Genomic DNA, 19,977 nt, shown 5'->3' with positions numbered 1-19,977 from the left:
CTAAATGCATTAGGAGGGGAGGGGGACCGAAATCTGGTTTTCAGCAGTGGTCTGAGAATAAGGGTGGTGGCAATGTGAACTCCATAATACAATTTTTGAATTGCTGGCATTGAATAAGAAAGACCAAGAATGCGCGAAGAAACTGTTGCCATTGAATAATGGAAACCTTTGTAAAATGCGGAGCTTTGTCTACAGAAAGGGAAAACTGGTTTGGGGAGCTAAGGAGGAGATTATATAAATGCTTGTGGTGTCGAGCCAGATGTAGGATATCATTTTGGCATCAGTAAAGGGTGCAGGGGGGAACACACACACATGGTTGCTGAAGGCCAGAACATAGATTATAGCCTTAAATGAGTTAAGCGTTTCGGGGATGATGGGGGGAGGAAAGAGCTGTGTGTATACTGTCCAATGAAAATCGAAATTCTGCAGCAAGACGTGATATACTCAGCCAACGGAAGGCTAAAGGCCGTGATTATGTCCCATTCCAGGAGGGAATCCATGGATTTCTGGGCATGGTCTGGGGCAACTGACCTGGAGCAGAAAGCAAATGGTGACACATGGCATCAGCAAGAAATAGCTAATGGAGCTGATTGGGGCAAGGGCACTGCAGGACATGGGGCAGCTTCCAGGGGCAGCTGGAATTGACCTGACAAAAGGCCACAAGCAAGGTCTGATGCTGTACCCCGGATCTATTGCGCATTTGTGCTAACACCGAAACTCAGTGGGGTAGCGGAACCAGGGCTCATGGGGTCGATGCACCAGGACTTTATGATTAGCAGGGACAATGATGGCATCTGCCAACCTCCTTGGACGTTCCCCTGTACCCTCTGAGCTTTGCTGCAATCCTCGCAGTAGCTGGTTGGGAAATAGATTCTTTTTTCAACAACAGTATATTGTGCTGAGCGATCCCTGTTGCAATGCCAAGTATTTTGGGGTGCCTTGGTCTTGCATGGGCAATTAAGACCCACTAGCTCTACCAAAGCCCTGCTCCCGGTGGAGGTGAAAAACCATGGAACTGGTTTTATTGATATGGATCAACACCGCTGCCTGATTGTTTGGACTCTCCTTGGGGGTGTGTCTGTGGGGACTGTCATGACGAGCGCCTGCTCTTCAGAATTTACCACTACAGTGCTGAAGCGACCCTCTGGGAAGCAGCTCCCCACACACCAGTTCTGAGCCTTAGATCCAAAGGTCAGGTGCACGGACAGAAGGCACTTTCAGTTGTGGGTGTGGGTGTTTGTGTTCACAGATGTACCACTTCTGTGTCCCTCCCAAAACTGGCTCCAGAACACCTTTTGATGGCGGGCTGGACAATGGGGGAAGTCAGATTTCTCCCTTCCTCCCCACATGTGAATGCAACAGTGTGATCTTTGGTGTCAAACCTGCATTCGGTAGATTTGGAGTGTGTGAAACACCTTCCCACCCGTCAGCAAATGACCCTGACTTGAGGCCATCCTCAGAGAGGTCAGCATCAGGGGGAAGTGGGTCAAAATGTTGTGCATATATTTTCACAGAGTTTTTGTTACTACAGAACAGATTTAATGGTCATTCAGTGCCATCAGTGTGTCAGATGCTGTACAGCACACCAGTGGAACTCTAAAAAGTTGTGACTGGTTCTGACTGAAACCCAGAGCGGATTCACTGCCCCATTGACATTGGAGCCACCAGCCTCCTCTGCAGTGCGCCAAAATAATGTTCTCCCCAGCCAGAAGGAATATGTTCTGCCTTAGGCAAGCAAGGCAGGAGTTGCAGAATTGCAGGGTTGTAGAGTCATATTTTGGAGCTTATCCAGCGTTCTGCTCAATTCAGGATCTACGATGCAGGATGCAACTTCAGCATCCCTGATAGATGACTGCCCAGTTAAATACTTCCTGCGAAGGAAGCCCCACCACTTCTGGCTGGGGATAGTGGGAGTTGTAGTCCAACACATCTGAAGGGCACCGGGTTGGGAGAGGCTGCCCCAGAACGTAGCAGGAACACTTGGTCAGTTACATTATATCGGTCCCTCTGTGTGTCTCTCTCCTGTCCTTCTGCAATTTTTGCACGTCTGCTCTGCAAAAGTGTAGCACAAGAACAAAGGCAGGACAAAACCAGGAGAGAGACAAGGAACTCATGACATTGCTGCTGCGGGTTTGTTGTTTATGTAGCAAACACCATACTTGTTACAGAGTAACAACAACAATAAAAGCAGTAGCAGTCCTCTGCCCCAGGAAGCTGACAACCTGGAAGTTGATATGGGGAAACAACAGAGGGATGGGAGGAAGATGGAAGCGAGGGTAAACAGAGGAAGAACAAATAGGGCCTACAACAAATTGTTGCAGCGTCGATTGCTCCTGTCCAGGGTACCAGCCAGCCACTTGTGCCCTTTGGCAGAATACTCCATTTCATCTGCCACAACAGACATTCCACAGTCTGTGGCTGCTTAACTTGCTCAGTCATTATTGGGCTCCTTTGTCCCACTCTCTAGGGTGTCTTTTTTCCTTAGGGATTTGTGTGTGTGTGTGTGTGTGTGTGTGTGTCCTTTGCAATCTTTGGGGTTTCCCCAAGCCTTCCAATACCTCCCTCTTGTGCATGGATGGTGCGGTTTTGGATCAGTGCTCAGAGAATGAGGGTAGCCATTAGTGTAGCATTAGGAAAGTTTAGTGGTCCGAAATGGAGTAGGCTTTGATTCTGAAGACCGAGTTCTCTTCACATGCAACGTTTGAAGGATTTCAGTGACTCTGAGAGTTGGGGATGGGAGGGTGGGGCGAGCACACGCCCTTCATTAACTCTGTGTCCTCTGGGCAGAGTTCCAATGAACAAGTCACTGACCCGCCAATTTTCTCACTTTGGGCTGGAGACGGCCAGTTTTTCAGGCTGACCTGCTTCCCTCCCTCCTGCTTTGAAAATTGATTTCCTAACTTTGGCTGTGTTCTTCTAGTACTTGCACCTTCCTTGCAGTTTCCTAAGCGATGTTCTTGTCAGTTCTGCCCCAGAAGTTCAGCTGAGCTTGCTAGATGGAAGCAAAGTGGTTGTCACCCAGCTCAACTCCTCTTTGCACCTCATTTGCAAGTTAATTAAGGTAACTAAATCTGAGCGATAAAAACGCAGCTTTGGAGCCTGGCAGTAAGAAGCATCTTAAATGTCTCCCCCCCCCCCCCAATACATTTAGGACTACATACTGGATTAATGCAACCATTTATTATATGTGGTTGTCTTTGCTTTTATTATGGGTGAAGTTGCAGGGCTAAGGGTGCTGAAGACTTGATCTGCGGAAAGAGCCTACAGTCATTCAAAGGTTGGGAGGTATGGGTTTATTATAGCAGGAGTGGTGAACCCGTGGCCTTTCGGGTGTTGCTGACTCCCATCAGCTCCATCCAGCATGGCCAGTGGTCTGGGGTGATGGGAGTTGTACCCCAACCACATTTGGAGAGCTACAAAGTTCTCTGTCCCTGAGTTATAGCTTTAGAACAGAATCATTACATTGTTGGAGAAGAGCAAGGTCCATTAAGCCTAGCATCCTGTTTCCAAGGCCAGCCAAGTGCATCTGAGAAGCAACAAGAAGCCCGGGAAGGCAACAGCCTTCTCCTGTCATCTGTTCCCAGCCATGGTGCAGCTACAGGCTGGACTTCAGGACTGAAGTTCAGGGCCATGCAGCCCAGGGGCCCTCCAAATGACCCCCTGGAGAGCAGCAGGCGATGAGCAAACAAGCCTGGTGTCAGCACCTGGGCTGATGCTGGTCGACAAAATATCACTTAACTTTAAAAATATTTTATTATCAGAGGGCGGCTGGCCGGGCATGCTGGGTTACCGATGTTCATTTTATTGTTATTTGTAAAATATATATTGCCCCTTTTTACAACAAAGTGGTGGGGAGGTGTTGGAGAACAGAGCGGTGGCTGCCACATAACCTGCCCTGTGCCCCCTTAGCTAGTCAGTTGCCCTCAGGTGCAGTGGAACGTGTAAAAGTAAAAGTCAGCTGCCAGTCCAGTTGATTTCTGTATGTGGAAAAGGGAGGCACCATCTCGTCCCTCGCCTCAGGCAGCAAAATATCTTGGGCTGGCCCTCTTTCATATTTATATTTATATTCTATTTCTTTGTACTTCCAGTGTGCTATACTTTTTTAAAATAATACAATAGTTTTTCCTGTCCTTATTTTCTTTTCTAGGCTCCTTTCATCCATGTAATGGTTTTAATCTGCTTTCATCTCTTTTTGAGTGTTTCAAGCTATTCTCTATATTATTACAATACACAGTCAATTTAATTTGTGTCCAGCATATACCTTCATTTGTCAGAAGATCCTTTCTTTTCAAATGATATTTTTGAATTAGACCTTCAGTTTAATTGTTGTTTCAATGTTTTGAAGAAAAAACACAAGTTAATCCTCCCTCCAAATCACTGATGTTTATTTTATAGTTCAACCAAGTATTTTATGAGAATCCAGTCATTCAAACTAAATGCTCTTTAACGGTGGCTTCAAGTAATCTTCAACCTTCATGAAGAGATTTAACCCTCCTGAACATCCCCTTCAATTTTCCATCAACTTTACTCATTCTTGTGAAGTTTCCCTTCCTGAAGTTAAATATAATGTGATATTCTGAGCAATGTATGTGCTCCATCCTTGTCTGTCTTTTACTGGCAAATTGTAAATTTTTTTAACTTATTTCTTACACAACAGTAAATAACATATAAAACATGATAAAAACAACATATAATGAAACCACCATAAGGATAAAGACAATGCAACATGTAAAACCAAAGGAAAGCCAGCAGCAAAATAAAACATTGCAAAGATCAAAAAGAACTGAAAAGTTCTTGAAATGTCTAGGAGAATGAAAAGGTATTTTCCTTGGGCCAAAAATACCATAACATAGGCACCAGGTGAACCTCTCATGGGAGCGAATTTTACAGATGGGGGCGCCACCACGGAAAAGGCCTCTTATAGCCTCTGAAGTGCTGCCGGTGGGCTGAGTTAAGTCTGATTTTCAATGGATGTTGCGTTGTTGATTTTGAGTATTTTGTTTTCATTATAAAGTTTTGATCTAGCTGCTGGACACGCACCCCCCCCCCCTTGTTAGAAAATTACACTGGCACCAATCAGCGGTTTTGGGAGGACACACAGAGGTCAGCAGTTATTTCTTTTGGCATTTGTATGCTGCTTTTTGGCCCAAAGGTCCCCAAAGCAGCTCACAAACTCAATTGAAGCACAGTAAATTAATCGAAACATGACAATCATTGTGACATGGCTATACCTAAAGGAGCCTTGGTGTACACAAGCACATGCAGGAGCTGCTGTGCCATGGAAACCCTTTCTATATTGTTTACACATGTACATTCTTCTTTAGAGGATCAAGCGCCGGAAGGAACAGGTTTGGCCAGTTTGAAGCAGAAGCACCCATGCGGAGCTCTGATTAGCTGAGCTTCTGTGACATCACAGAACACCTTTCCCTTTCTCTCCGGAGCAGTTTTTCAGCTTGAAAACAGAGGGCTGGGTTTAAAAAATAATAATTATCCAGAATCAGTTGATTGTTTTAAATGTGTAAGTGTACAAATGGTGCTTTCAACCAACCAACCAACCAAAGCAGATAGCCTGCCAGTCGAGAGATTGGGGGAGAGCAAAACTGATGAGGGAATTGGTAATCACCGTGGAGGCAGATATATATGTCCATTTAAATAGCAAAGGCATAGGGAACCTGGGCTCATCCTGTAGGGCCACCCCCCCCCCCTTGCTGGGCCCTGTTTTTGTGTGTGTCTGTACACATTGTAATTGAGCATCCTCTGCCAAGGTACACACTGTAACTCCCACCATTGCTGTGTAGCTACTTGAGGGGAGGCACATCTCAGGCAAGACACACATTGGGCAGGACTGGAGAAACCTGTCTGACAACTACCCATATTCTTCATGAGAGGCTGACCTCATCCTTTCAGAGCCGCTGCTCCGATTCACCCCTTTCTCTCAGCTGTGCTGCAACTGGCCCTGACTGCTCCTTCCTCTGCCGTCCAAAGCAAATGCTCCTTTGCAAAGAGTGGGGCCTTATTTCAGCTTTCCTCAACCTGGGACCCTTCCAGATGTTTTGGATAACAACTCCCATACTGGCTGGGGCAGATGGGGGTTGCAGTCCAAACCATCTGGAGGGTGCCAGGTTGGGGAAGGCCGCCATATGTGGTATGTTGAGCGTTGTCTGATCTCAGCTTACTGTCCCTTCTCTAGATACCACACGGTCCAAGAAGAGCCACGAAAAGGAGGGCGTAGAGTACAACTTCGTTTCAAAGCAGTCGTTCGAGACCGATGTGCAGCATAACAAGTAGGGTTTGCTTTGGTGTGTGTGGCAGGAAATGAAAGTCAGGTCTCTTCTGGTGAAAAGGCCTGAACCGTGTCACATGCCTTTAGGGATGGATGGACTGTGTAAAATTCACCCCGTCTGTGTTTTGTGGATTGTCAGGTGCCTTTTGTTCTGTCGACTACTCACAGACGGATTCGATTTTTTTTTTGTCTTGCAGGAAAATGTGCAAATAATTATGTAAGAGGTTTCATAAAAATTTACATAACTTACCTTTGTATGTAACATTTAGTGTATTGTCCCCCATCCCATTCCACTTTTCCTCAGCTGAAACTTGCGTATTTTCCTACAAAGAAATATGCATAAATTCCACGGAAGTAAAAAAAAAAAATCCAAAAGCCCCTGGACTCAGCGTGGCCTGAGGGGCTCGCTCTGCAGTGGATTCCTTAGGTCGGATTCTTAGAAATCTGAGCTCATTTTAGTCCTTCCCGAAGAACTGCTGTATCCTTTGCTGATGGGTTTTTTTCTGTGCTGTTAACAAATGGCCCCCCCAAAATGGACAGGTGCATACTTCCTTGCTATGGAGCTGTGCTGAGAGGGAAACCTGTGTCTCTAAAGGTTTGTTTTCCTGACATTCAGATCTCAAGATGGAGCCAAAGGTGGCCCCTGCTAGACCTGGGTTTAGAGCAGGGGCGTGGAACCTCAGGCCTGTGGGCTAAATCTGGCCTTACTGGGTCCCTGTCTGATCCTCTGGGGTTCCCCAAATGGCCACACACCCTTTCCCCAATCATTTGGTCATTTCCTGACTTTTGCATGGCTTTTCCTCCATTCTAAAAAGTTGAAATGCCCCATCTAAGCCTTAGTTACAGGCAATATGTGGATATTTTTGATATCTTGACCCCACCTTGTTTGGCCTTGGGCCCCTCCCGCCACTGGAATGTGACCCCTGAGAGCTTCTCCAAAATTGAATTTGGCCCTGGGCTGAAAGAGGTTCGACCTCTTTCCCTGGGTGGGATAGCTAATGCTTTGGAAGACAGAAACAAAATTCAAAGTGATCTTGATAGACTGGCGCACTGGGCAGAAAACAACAGAATGAAATTTAATAGGGATAAATGCCAAGTTCTGCACCTAGGAAAAAGAAACCAAATGCACAGTTACAAGATGGTGGATACGTGGCTCAACAGCACTACAAGCGGGAAGGTTCTTGGAATTGTTGTAGATCACAAGCTGAATATGAGCCAACAATGTGATGTAGCTGCAAAAAAGGCAAATGCTATTTTGGGCTGCATTAATAGAAGCATAGCTTCTAAATCCTAGGAAGTACTAGTTCCCCTCTACTCAGCACTGTTTAGGCCTCATCTGGAGTACTGTGTCCAGTTCTGGGCACCACATTTTATGAAGGATGCAGACAAACTAGAGAGGTTCAGAGGAGGGCAACAGAGATGATCAGGGGACTGGAAACAAAGCCCTGTGAAGAGAGACTGAAAGAACTGGGCATGTTTAGCCTTGAGAAGAGAAGACTGAGGGGAGATATGATAGCGCTCTTCAAGGACTTGAAAGGTTGTCACAGAGAGGAAGGAGATCTCTTCTTGATCATCCCTGAGTGCAGGACATGGAATCATGGGCTCAAGTTACAGGAAGCCAGATTCCGGCTGAACATCAGGAAAAACATCAGGAAAATCAGCAATACGACAATGGAACCAATTACCTAGGGAGGTTGTTGGCTCTCCTACACTGGGGGCGTTCAAGATGAGGCTGGACAGCCATCTGTCAGGGATGCTCTGACTTGGATTCCTGCATTGAGCAGGGGGTTGGACTCGATGGCCTTGTAGGCCCCCTCCAACCCTACTATTCTATGAGTCTAACACCTGTGGTCTAGTCTGAGCACCGCTACAAGCTGGTGATGTTCATGCAGGCTTCCCTAGCTTGGTGCTGCCCAGATGTGTTGGCTACAACTCCCATGGGGATGATGGAAGTTGTAGTCTAGCACATCTGGAAGGCACCAGCCTGGAGAAGGCTCTGTTAATAGTTTGAGCCATTTCTGCAATTCCAGCTGTTATAACAGCCTTGGTGGGAATTATAGTCCAAAACATTTGGAGCACACCAGTTTGGGGAAGGCTGAGTTATACCTATTGTTCCCATCCCTGTGGTTTGGCTTCCCATTGAGGGCACTGGATTCTGGCTAGATATCTGCACCTTTGGGGACAACAGCAGCAGAATTCTTGCATCTCTGTGTGTTGGATGCAGAGTATACATCCCAAATATTATTCCTGTAAGTGATACATGAAATCCATGCAGCATGAACATTTCTTTTATTGTTTATGCAATGATTTATAGATGTTCATTGTATTCATTTCCACCATAAGCCATATTTGTTGATCCAATCATCAATGGAAGGTACGTGTTCTTTCTTCTATTCTCTGGCCAGAATAATTCTGGCAGCAATTGGTAAGTTAACTATTAGCACATGTTGCACTTGTTGGACATCTTTTGGACTACAATTCCCAGAATTCCTGATCATTATCTATGCACGCTTGGGCTTCCCTTTGACTTCCTGTTGAAGTCCAAAACATCTGGAAGGCACCAGGTTGGGGAAGGCTGACGTAGGAGCAATTATTTCAAAAAGTCTGAATAAACTCCAGAAGTTAAATCTACATCCAGTAATCAGGCAAATAAAAAAGGATATTAAAAGATGGTGTCAGGTTCATTTAACAATTATGGGTAGGATTAGTGTTATACAAATGGTAGCACTGCCAAAATTAAGTTATTTCCCCCCAAAACGTCCCATAATAATTGATTTGAAAGATCTGGCCCAGTGGCAAAGAGTATTTGTACATTTTATTCATCAAGCGAAAAGACCAAGGCTTGCAAAAAACTTGAGGCAAAAGTGATTGGATCAAGTGGGCTTGGGAGAGCCAAGCATCAATAAATGTTACAAAGCAAATCAATTAAGATCAGTAGCAGAATATTTGGAGGGAGCATCATAGAAGCTGTGGGTAGGTATGGAAGCGATAGCGAAAGATTCACTACTAACTGAACAAATTTATTTGGAAGGGGGGAAATACGAGATTTTAAATGGGTAAATAATCCCTTTTTATAGACCACATAAAAAATGTGGAAGAAATGGAAAAATAAATTAATCCCGGAAATATCCCTTGTTACATCCAGATTTTGCTCATGTTGATAAAAAAGAGCAATATGCCAAGTGGAAACAAAAGTTTTATAGACTGAGTGCTTTTTATGAAAACAAAACCCCTCTCACTGCAGCAAAATTAGAAGAAAAGGTTCAGGGAATGCAAATATATTATCTTATTATGAATCTTCTAGTAAGACAAAGTAGTAATAGAAGTATGACAAAATTTGAAGGGATATTATTGGAACATATGGTCAATACAACAGGATTAGTCTCTAAAATTTATTAACCTCTTATTGAAATAGACACAAATATGTCAGAAGGATTGAAAATAACATGGGAAGATGATATTGGGATAAAAATGGAGCAAAATCTGTGGGATAAATTATGGATGACTTAATCATAGAAAACTGTATCAATAATCCTTAAGGAGAATTCATTAAAATTTTTACACTGATGGTGTATTACTCTAGTGTGTCAGGCAAGAATGGCAAACATAAACAATACGAAATACTGGAAAAATTGTAACCAGCAAGGTTTATATTTTCACATGCGGTGGTCATGTTCTGTCGTGTGACAGTTTCGGAACATGATATTCTCAGAAATGGCAAATATCACACATCAATCTATATTCCTTACATCAGCATACACTCTATTAACTATATAGGAAGAACAAAATTCAAAAGGGACATCTAAGGAACTAATTTTGTTCATGCTGATGGCAGTTTGCAGGCTAATAGCTAAAAGCTTGGTACATGGAGCCGTGGCATGCCTGTTTCATGGGAGAAGAATGATTTACCAACTGAAATTAGCTAAAGGCAAAGTCAAAGGATCTGATTTTTATAAAATAGGGCATGATTTTATTGTATCACATACACAGCAATATTAGTCAAAGCCTTTCCTCAGATTATAGAAAAGAGATGAGGACAACAATCCTGTGGCCACTAGACATTGTCTGGATGGCCATAGGATGTTTTGGTTTCTGGAAACCGAGGTCGTCCCACCTTGGTTTCCAGAAACCGCACCCCTCCCCTTCCCCCTCGTAGCTGTTGTGGTTCTTTCTGCTCCACCACCGTCTCCGTGCTCATAAATGGAGCATGGAGAGGGTGAGAAGGAGGTGGTCCTGGGGGCAGGGAGGGGAGGAGACCGTGGAAGCTGCTTTAGACAGCTTCCTATCAGGTCTCCAGGTCCCTTTCCCTCTCCAGAGCCGCAGCTTGACACACAAAAACGTGCATCTAACCAAGAATGCAGGGCCAATAGAGCGCAGAGGAGAGGATCCCCTCCGTGCTTTACCTGATCTGCATTGGATAGGCGTCAGCCTCAGAGTTTGAAGGCTGATGTCTATCTCGATAGGATTGCGCCCTAAATATATATTTTTATTATGAACCATAATGAAAACCTCCAAGCAGCCAATGGATTCCGCATCTATTCTTGTCTGTAAAGTAAACGGGGGAAACATTAAATGTATTACCCTCTGTCAACACTTAGATTTAAATTTGATTTGTTGTTTATTTGTCATTGTTAATAGAAATTAACATCAACAACCCAAGAATGTAGTTATTTTGAGAATACTTAATATTGCATGTGATATAAACATGAAACAGTGAAATATGCCCAGTTCAAGATGAACATGGAAAGAATTTGCTGAAGGCACGGCAGATTTTGTATGGCCGTCAGATTTGCTGAACAATGAGATTTATTCCAATTGTAATATTTGACCCTTAATTCTTTTTCTTTTGTCAATTTCAGCAGCATGTCTTGTTATAGATAGCTTTCACCAAATTATCTCTTTTTACTATCTTGTATCCAATATGTTGCAATGCGTAAACGTCTGCTTTTTCTATTACGTCGCCCACATATACAGAACCGTGGTTGTATGTTTTTCCTCACAACTGGTCCTAACATACTCCCATTTCTGTAAAACAGTGGTCACATGAAAGACAAATCTTTACCATGAGAGAGAGAATATTAAAGGGTTCTTGCTGACATGGTAGGATTTCTTTATTTCAAGTTTTCATGAAACTTTGCCACCATGGTGACTTTACCACCTCAAAAATAAGTGTCTGTCCTTTTCTGAGGCTGGGTTGATGTCTTTGACCCATTCGCATGTCATGCCAGCAAATTGTGGGTTAATTAACGTATGATTTGCTGGGTTGTGTGCTGTGTGTGAGCCGCTGCTACTTTCCTTAATCAATCTCCCATTGGCCTGATTGGAGGTTGTTGCATGACATACAAACCTGGGCGTGATGGGTTATTCATGGGTTAAAGAACCCAAAGTTAACCTACAGTTAGTTCTTAGGTTAACTTTGGGTTCTTTAACCTATGAATAACCCTTAGCATCTGGGTTTGCATGTGAAACAGCAACTTCTGATCAGGCCGATCAGAGGTTGCTTATGGAAAGCGGTAGCAGCTCGTGTGCATCACATGACCTGGCAAATTGTAGGTTAATTAACAACTGTGATGTGCAAACAGGGTCTCTTTCTGGAAGGGGTTCAAATTTCTAACATTTTATTCTCCTCTGGTTTCCAAAATGTACTCCCTTTTAATCATGTTGTTTGTAGCCAACCTTTAAAAAAAAAAATGGAAACAGTAGTATACTGTAATAAGCATTTGGTGCATTTCTGCTATCTGTTATGAGGTGGCTGTTTTTTTCTTCTTCAGTTAATTCCCTTAATGTTTTCAGGTTTGTAGAACATGGGGAGTACAAGGAGAATCTCTACGGGACAAGCCTGGAGGCAATACAGTCTGTCATGTCCAAAAATAAAATTTGCCTTGTGGATGTCGTGCCTGAGGTAAATTGTCAAGTTTTTATTTCTTTGAAGAAGAAAAAAATCTCTCTTCTAGATTTGCTGTTCAGGGGGCCAGCACCTACAATTTCCATTGTAAAAAAAGGTCCCTTTTAAATGAATGGGGTCTCTTTTTTTTGCAGTGCAAATTACAAGCAAGTCATGTTCTCTCCGCCGCCCCCAATCCAAATCAGGCCTGCAATGGGGGCAAAAGGATAGAGTCCCCCTGTCTCCCCATGCTAGGGCCTCAAGCTAGATTGGGCCTCTTCATTGGTAATTTGTGTGTCTGTGTGGTGGTAGTTTGACCCTTAAAACCTTTGCCAGTGGACATGCTGTAATGGCCCCACGCCTGTAACCAACTCGCCTGTAGTTTTAGAGGGGCCTAGAGATCCATAATGCTTTGCTTCGGTTCATTATTAAGTGCAATTTCCTTGCTAGTGGGCCTTTGAGCTTGTGAGATGAGTCAAAGGTTGATATCGCCACCTCAGCACATTCCATGCTAATGAGCTACCGTTTATCTTATCAGAGCCTAGGATGTGCCTGAGAAGTGAGGCTCTGTTTATGCTGTGTTTACAGGTGTCTGTGCTGGGAAAGTTCTGATTGTCTCCCCTCTGATGTGGGGCTGTTAGCCAATGTTGAGAAAGTTGCAGATGAATGCTAATTAATGCTTGCTGCTGTCATGCTGCCTCCCTGCTAACATGTATGGTATAAGACCCATTGTACCCCTTGGCTCTGTGTTCAGAGAAGCTGCTTGATCCAACCATTGGGTACGCCTGTGCACTGTAAGTGCTCAGTAAAGTCTCCTTGTAAGCAAACCTGGATCTGGCTTAACCCTGTCTCGGCACCTCCAAACCTTAGCAGCCCATGGCCGGGGCATATGCATGCCTCCTTTAAAAAAAGCTGCGCCCTTCTGTCCTTCCCTCCCCCACAACCATTTTGCCCAGTGTTTTTGCTGGTTTTATTTATGTGGCTGCGGGAAGCTTTTCCCAGCAGAGCTCAACAGGGAGCTGCACTTATATCTGATCAGCTACTGATCAGAGATAAGAACTTTTCCATGCACAGGAGAGAGGTGGTACTGGGGGAAGAAACTGCTGAGTGATTCAGCCCTGCTTACTTGTGAGGCTTGTCCTGCACAGGCTTAAAATCAGTAAGAATCACCATTTGGCCCCACCTTCCTAGCCTTTGGCCACACCCACATGTGGAATGTCCCTCCCCCCACCCAGGACATATCCCAGATTGGAATTCGGCTCTTGTACTGAAAAAGGTTCCCCAGCCCTGCGCTTGCCCTAAATGGGCTGGCTCCTGCATATCTCTCAGAATACGTGCTTCCCCAGTCACTTTATTCAGAGGGAGTGGCCCTGCTCTGGATTGTTTGGTGATGATCTACTAAGGGCATTGGGCAGGGCCTTTTTTGTAGCGGTACCTACACTTTGAAATCAGTGGCTTGGATCCAGGCTTAGTCATGTTTAGAGTGGACCCATTGAAATTAGTGGGACTTAAGTTAGTCATGACTAATGGTTGCATGCTTTGTAAGGGCAGCCTTCACTAACCTGGCACCCTCCAGACACGTTGGACTACAACTCCCACCATCAGCTGAGCTGGCTAGGGATTATAGGAGTTGTAGTCCAACACATCTGAAGGGTGCCACATTGGGGAAGGCTGCTCTAGGTAACCCTGCCTGACCACATCTCTGCTTTTCTGTCTAGATCTTGTATTAAGGAAGTCCATTTTGTGGGCTGCTGCATTATTGAACTTTGCCCCTGCTGCTACTGGGATGGTGATTTTCTAATGGATTTTGCTGTTGAATTTTTGCTTTAGCATTTTATTGATGGTCAGATTTCATTTTAAAAGGATTGCTGTTTTGTTTGTTTTACGATGGTTTTATGGATGGGTTTTATGGCTGTGTACATCGCTTTGGGCGCTGTTTCTGCAGAGAACACATTGAACACGGTTTAGCAATAAATCAGGAGTTGTGCAAAAAAAGGAGAAAAGATGCCTGCTGTGCTGTTCCTAAAAAGTATACAACATTGCCTACCCAGTACTGCACCTTTCTTCTAACATAAGGAACTCTCTATTCACAGTCCAAATTAAATTCCCCATCAGTTTGCTTCTCCCACATATACACACATAGGGTTGAAGATAAAGTTGTCTTTATTTTCCTCTTCCTTGGATATCTTCTTGTCCATCCCTACTTGTACTTCAGATGGGCTGTTCCACAATGTTATTAATCAGTTTTTACCTTCTGATTGTTCATAGTTCTTACTTATCTTAAAATATATTAATTTCTTTTTCTATTAAAAATACTCAAGGCAATGCATGGCCATTTAGGAAGAAATTATCAGTGCAAAACAAAGCAACACTACAGCGACAGCAGAGACATACATTTTCAAACAAGTTATGCCACTCCTTGATATGCCTTGGAATCATATACATAATGAATATAACAACTGTGGCATATTGAGTTGCACTCTACACATGTTCAGAAGCCCATAATAAAGAGTTACTCTCTTCTAGGCTCAGCTGGCATGGTTGAATTCTGTCTCCCTTTCCCTGTTGATCTTATTTCACTTTTAACAATTTTTGGATTTGATTAGGAATGCAGGTTGGATCCTGAGAAAATCAAGTGGAATGCTACTTGTAGGGATATATGAGAATTTCGTTTCAGTTCACAAATCACTCGGAAATGCCCTGTTTGCAATCCCAGACACAAGCAGGAGTGCATTTTCTTCTAAAATGTTTGCAGATTCCGAAAATTGCCTTAATGTTTGCAAAATGTGTTCTTCAAAATTTGCAACTTTCTCAAAATTTGCAATGTTCTCAAAATGTATAACATCTCAAAATGCACACATTTTAAATCATTCACGCTTAGGTCTATGGAGGAAATTTGCGCAATTCTGGAAATATGCGCCAATTGGGGAATTGTTTGCACAACTTCACGTTTGATAGCTGTTCATTTCCACTGTGTTTCCATTTATGCAAAACGATCAGCAAGTGCAAATCAAGGAGAGACAAGCAGCATGCTGATGTTCGGAGTACCTTGACGAGGTCGAACATTGCCAGTTGCCCACCCCTACCCTCTCGCGCTGCAAGGCTTTCCTGGCTCCTCCACACCCCCTGCTACTGCAGCCCCCTGCAGACCCTCCCCCAAGCCAAAGCATCACGGGGCCTTCTGGAATGGCATGGGGTGAGGCACACCAAGATGGCAGCAGGATGGGGAAATCGGAGGAATTTGGCAGGCCTGCCTTGTGCCAGAGAAGGTGCTTTTCTTCTCGCACCAGACTGGATCCAAGCCGCAATGTTTAATCAATCCGTTGGTTAGATTAATCAATTAAAAAACCACTTCTGATATATAAAAAAGTCCCCAATTTTAATCACTGGCAATTAATAAGATTGTTATTTTTAAGACAAGGACATATTTAAAAAGCTGCAAGCATCATCTAAGAGGTGGCATCCCCCCCCCCTTTCTCTTTCATACAGAAGGGAGGGTTTGTTCTACAATGGAGCTTTGCTCTGACATTGTCCAAAAGCCAAGGCGATTTGCTTTTTAAAATTTTGCTTCAGTACTGTGGTTTTTGCTAATATGAAAATTTGATCAGTGAATTGATAAATAATCAACTAAAACTCCTATGATGAATCAGCTAAGCTTTCTTTGATCAGGTGACAGCTCAGTTTTTAGGGGTGGATTGCAACGGCCGCCTCCAATTTGCCACCCCACTTGCAGGTGGCAAGATGGGGGAGGCTGTACTTCTTCACACAGCACATAGTTAAACTGTGGCATCACTACCACAAGACATAGTGATGGCCACCAATTTGGATGGCTTTAAAAGGGGATTCGACAAATTCATGGAGGATAAGGCTATTGGTGGCTACTAGTCCTGATGACTATGTGCTACCTCCAGTATCAGAAGCAGTACGCCTATGTACACCAGTTGCTGGGGAACATGGGCAGGAGGGTGCTGTTGCACTCATGTCCTGCTTGTGGGTTTCCTGTGAGCAGCTGGTTGGCTGCTGTGTGAACAAAATGCTGGACTAGATGGATCCAGCAGGATGGGCACAAAAGAACATAAGAATTTGATCTCTGAAATGGTTTCATGAGGGAGGGGGCTTACAATGGTGGAGGGGCTTCTGATCCTTTTCTCTTCCTGTTTAAAAAAAACTTCTAAAAGTAGGGATGGTGCGGGCGCCCAATTCAGTCCAGGAATCCAGTGGAACCATCCCTGCCCGCATCTCCGAGCCCCGCCTGCTCGCCCCTTGCCTGCACTCGGCAAATGGCCTGCACTCACATTTTTGCAAATGCGGATATTTGCGGATGTGCGAAAAAGCACATTTTTTCAAAAAATGAGCATTTTTGCACAGACACAAATATGCACCTTCACAAAAATGCGCATTTCACACATGAGAATATAAACATTCACAAAATGCACATTTTTGCGCATTCAAAGACATGCACATTTTTGTGATCGCCATTTTATTTTTCAAAAAAATTGGTGACCACAGAGCTCGACGAGGCCGCTGGGGTGAGTGCGGGCTGCTCACTGAGTGTGGAAGGAGTTCAAGTGAAGTCCAGGGACCGGCAAGCAGGGGCTGGGCAGGCGTACAGAGAACCTGGACGGGGGTGAGTTTGCAAATCCCTATCTAAAAGCCACCAGCTCTACCAGAGGCTTTGGCGTAGTGGTGCAATAGTAGCAGTGCAGTTCTGGCCGCTCCTGCCATCCTTCCCTTCCAGAGTGCTTCTGGGAAGGAAGGTGGTGGAGGAACCCATAGCTGTGCTGCTGCTAAATCCATTGGCAGAGCTGGACTATAAGTTTTTTTTTTAAGAAAATGAAAAGGGTAGTAAACCACCATTTTAAGTTCCCTCCCCAAAACATGCAAAGTGATTTGTGCTGCCCCGTTCTCCCTATTTCGGCATTCACTCAAAGTTCCGCTCCCCACCCCCAAATCACGTGAATGCCAAAATGGGGAGAAACAATACCGGCTCTACTTTTTGATGAGATGTCTCTCTGTGTCATGTTACAGCTTGGTGAATAGGCTTCTCGTTTTATAATTTCTATATGCAGGCCGTGAAGCACTTGAGGACGGCGGAGTTCAAGCCATTCGTTGTGTTTGTGAAGCCTCTCGTCTTAGAAAAGAAAAAGAATGCTCCGGCATCTCTATTGACAGAAGACATCTTTCTCCCGCTTGTAAGTATTTCACATTAAACACTGGTTCACACAAGGGAGACTCACCCTAACGGGACTCGCACAAAGAGCCCAGGACTGTTAACAAACTATATGACACATATAAGCCATGTTAAAATCAAGACTAAATTCAGAAATATATAATAAAATACAATAAAACCCCTGACACAGTCACAAGCTCTATGCCATCTCTATGCAAGAGTCCATTGGGATGGATCCAGGCTAAGGTAATCATGCTTTCGTCCAATTGAAATGAATCGGGCTTAAGTTAGTCATGACTAAGATTGCCCGGATTCAAGCTCTGTTAATGAAATTAATGGCAATTGGCCCAGCGGATGGGGCTGTGACAGGCTGATATTGCTTCTGCTGCCTTTGCCTTGGATCGTCTGTTTAGACCCTTGTTCTTGTAGTATCCGACATTGCTGTTTTCCGCAAGGTTATTTAAACCATAGGTAGGGACAGGAGGCATGGTGCTCCCTAGATGTTTTGGATGACAACTCCCATAATCCCAGACCATTGGCTATGCTGGCTGGGGCTGATGGGAGTTGTAGTCCAAAACCAGGTTGCCTCCATCTGCCATAATGCAATAGGTGACTCTGTAGTTTAACCTTCAAACTACAAAAAAAATCCTGTTGCACTATGTAGAGGGAGGCAACCCGGTGCACTCCAGATGGTTTTGGACTACAGCTCCCATCACCCCCAACACATGAGGTTGGATCCAGGTGTAAGCATGCATTGAGTAGACCCACTGAAACCAATGGGACTTGAGTTGGTCATGTCTTACATGTCTCATTGATTTCAGTGGGTCTCTTCTAAGCATGACTGGGTCTGGGATCCAGCCCATGCTGTGCACTCTTAGGTGACTGGTAAAGAAGGGTGAACTCTAAGGTGACTGGCAAACAAATATATTGGCAGGAAAGGTGACTTGAGTAGTTGATATGACCACAGCTCCCTTATTTGGAGTCATCTGCAGGTTTACCATATAAGTAATGAAATCCCCAACCGGGGGGTTTTCTTTCTTGGCCAGTGCCAAGTGGTACTGCACCCCAATGGAACTCCTTTTTGTTAAGAAGAGCACAGTCAGGCCCAGAGTGTTGCCTTCACTCTCTCTTTTTTCTTGCAGGATGAGGAGCAGCAAGAAATGGTTAACTCCGCTGCCTTCATTGAAGAAGAATATGGCCACCTGATTGACACTGTGCTGGTGAAGGGAGATCTCCATAGTGCCTGCAACCAGTTGAGAACCATACTGGAGAAACTGAATACAGACTCCTTTTGGGTGCCAGTCTCTTGGGTCAGGTTGTAGTCAGCTATGCTGTGCCAAAGAGAGAGAGAGGGTATACCTGTTTGATAATATGCTGTAAATAGAATGGACGGTTAAAAGGGAACAAATTTCCACTGAAATAGCCAGGTTGCTTGGAAAGCAGAAAAGAGAATGTTTTTCCATCTGGGAACATGTTCTGATGTAACCATTTCCCTCCTCAGGAGTGAAAAGCATTGCAGCGGAATGAAAAATCAATGCAGGATACAATCCAGAGGCATATGTGCCGTTGGACGATAGTTTTATGTCAGAATTCAGGTATCTGGATGGAAGCCTTTAGCTTTTTTTGAAATTTGCAATTTAGGCTCAAAATGTGATGATCCAGACAAAGACTAGGCACTTGGGGAAATGTCACAAACTTTATGGCATAACCAAAATGCGCTAATTCCAAGATTCCAGCGATCAACAATAAATGAAAGATAAATTTAGTTACGTACATAGTTATACTTCCAAGTTGAAAAATAAACTCTTTTTTTTTAACTAGTTGGTCAGACAGAATCAGGGGAAGCCTTATATAGATGGTGATAGTTCATACTTTTGCAAAAGGGAAGCTTTTCGGGGCAAATCAGCAAGACTTTTAACTTTCCGTCTGAACGTTAATCACAGTGTAGCCACAAATATAGCAAACTACATTTTGAGTCTTCAAAGATCTTTCGGGAATTTCCGCCCTATTGTATCTGCAAGTTGCCCTAAATCTGCCTTCCCCAACCTGGTGCCCTCCAGAAGTGTTGCACTTCAACTCCCATTATCCCCAACCAGTATGGGTGGTGGGATGTTGTAGTCCAACACATCTGGATGGTGCCTGGTTGGGGAAAGCTGCCCTAAATAATGTGCTGAATCATGTGCTCAAGGCATTGGAAACTTTCCCTCATTCTACCCCCCCAAGCCACAAATGTCAAATAAGCAAATGGCCAGGAGCAGTGAAGGCTAGTAGCTCTGATTTTGGTGGGCCTATGAATCCATTTTGGGTTTCAGTCAAAACCAGCCAGAACTCCAAAGGAACATCCAGAGTGCTGAACCCTATCCCCAAAATGAGTTTAGCACCTTAGCTCCTTTAGAGTTCTGGCTGGTTCTGACTGAAACCCAGAATAGATTCACAGCCCCACCAAAATCAGAGCCACCAGCCTCCACTGGTCAGGAGGCATCTGTTACAATTCTCTGCTCTTTCTATTTTGTTTGCACAAGATTTGAACAAGGCCAAAACATTTGAGATGTTTGTGAAGGACAATTACCCACTCCAGGTCGATTTCTGTTTAGGTAATTGGTCTGAATTTTTAGAAGTGGTTAGGGGGACTTGACATGA

General features: G+C 44.2%; 1 protein-coding gene across 1 annotated transcript in view; it reads left to right on the top strand.

Moving 5' to 3' along the window:
• MPP3 (MAGUK p55 scaffold protein 3) overlaps positions 1-19,108 on the top strand; it is a 91,494-nt gene extending 72,386 nt beyond the window's left edge. The window contains exons 15-18 of the mRNA XM_084808290.1: positions 6,191-6,284; positions 12,077-12,185; positions 17,237-17,359; positions 18,480-19,108. Of these exons, the coding sequence (XP_084664416.1) occupies positions 6,191-6,284; positions 12,077-12,185; positions 17,237-17,359; positions 18,480-18,659 (506 nt within the window). The 3' untranslated portion in view covers positions 18,660-19,108. The remainder of the gene's footprint in view (positions 1-6,190; positions 6,285-12,076; positions 12,186-17,236; positions 17,360-18,479) is intronic.
• The last annotated feature ends 869 nt before the right edge of the window (positions 19,109-19,977 follow it).

This window comes from Heloderma suspectum, chromosome 6 (assembly GCF_057233095.1).
Source record: "Heloderma suspectum isolate Gila_16-S chromosome 6, 16-S_ref, whole genome shotgun sequence".
NCBI classification, from domain to species: domain Eukaryota; kingdom Metazoa; phylum Chordata; class Lepidosauria; order Squamata; family Helodermatidae; genus Heloderma; species Heloderma suspectum.
This window is presented reverse-complemented; position numbering and strand designations above follow the sequence as displayed.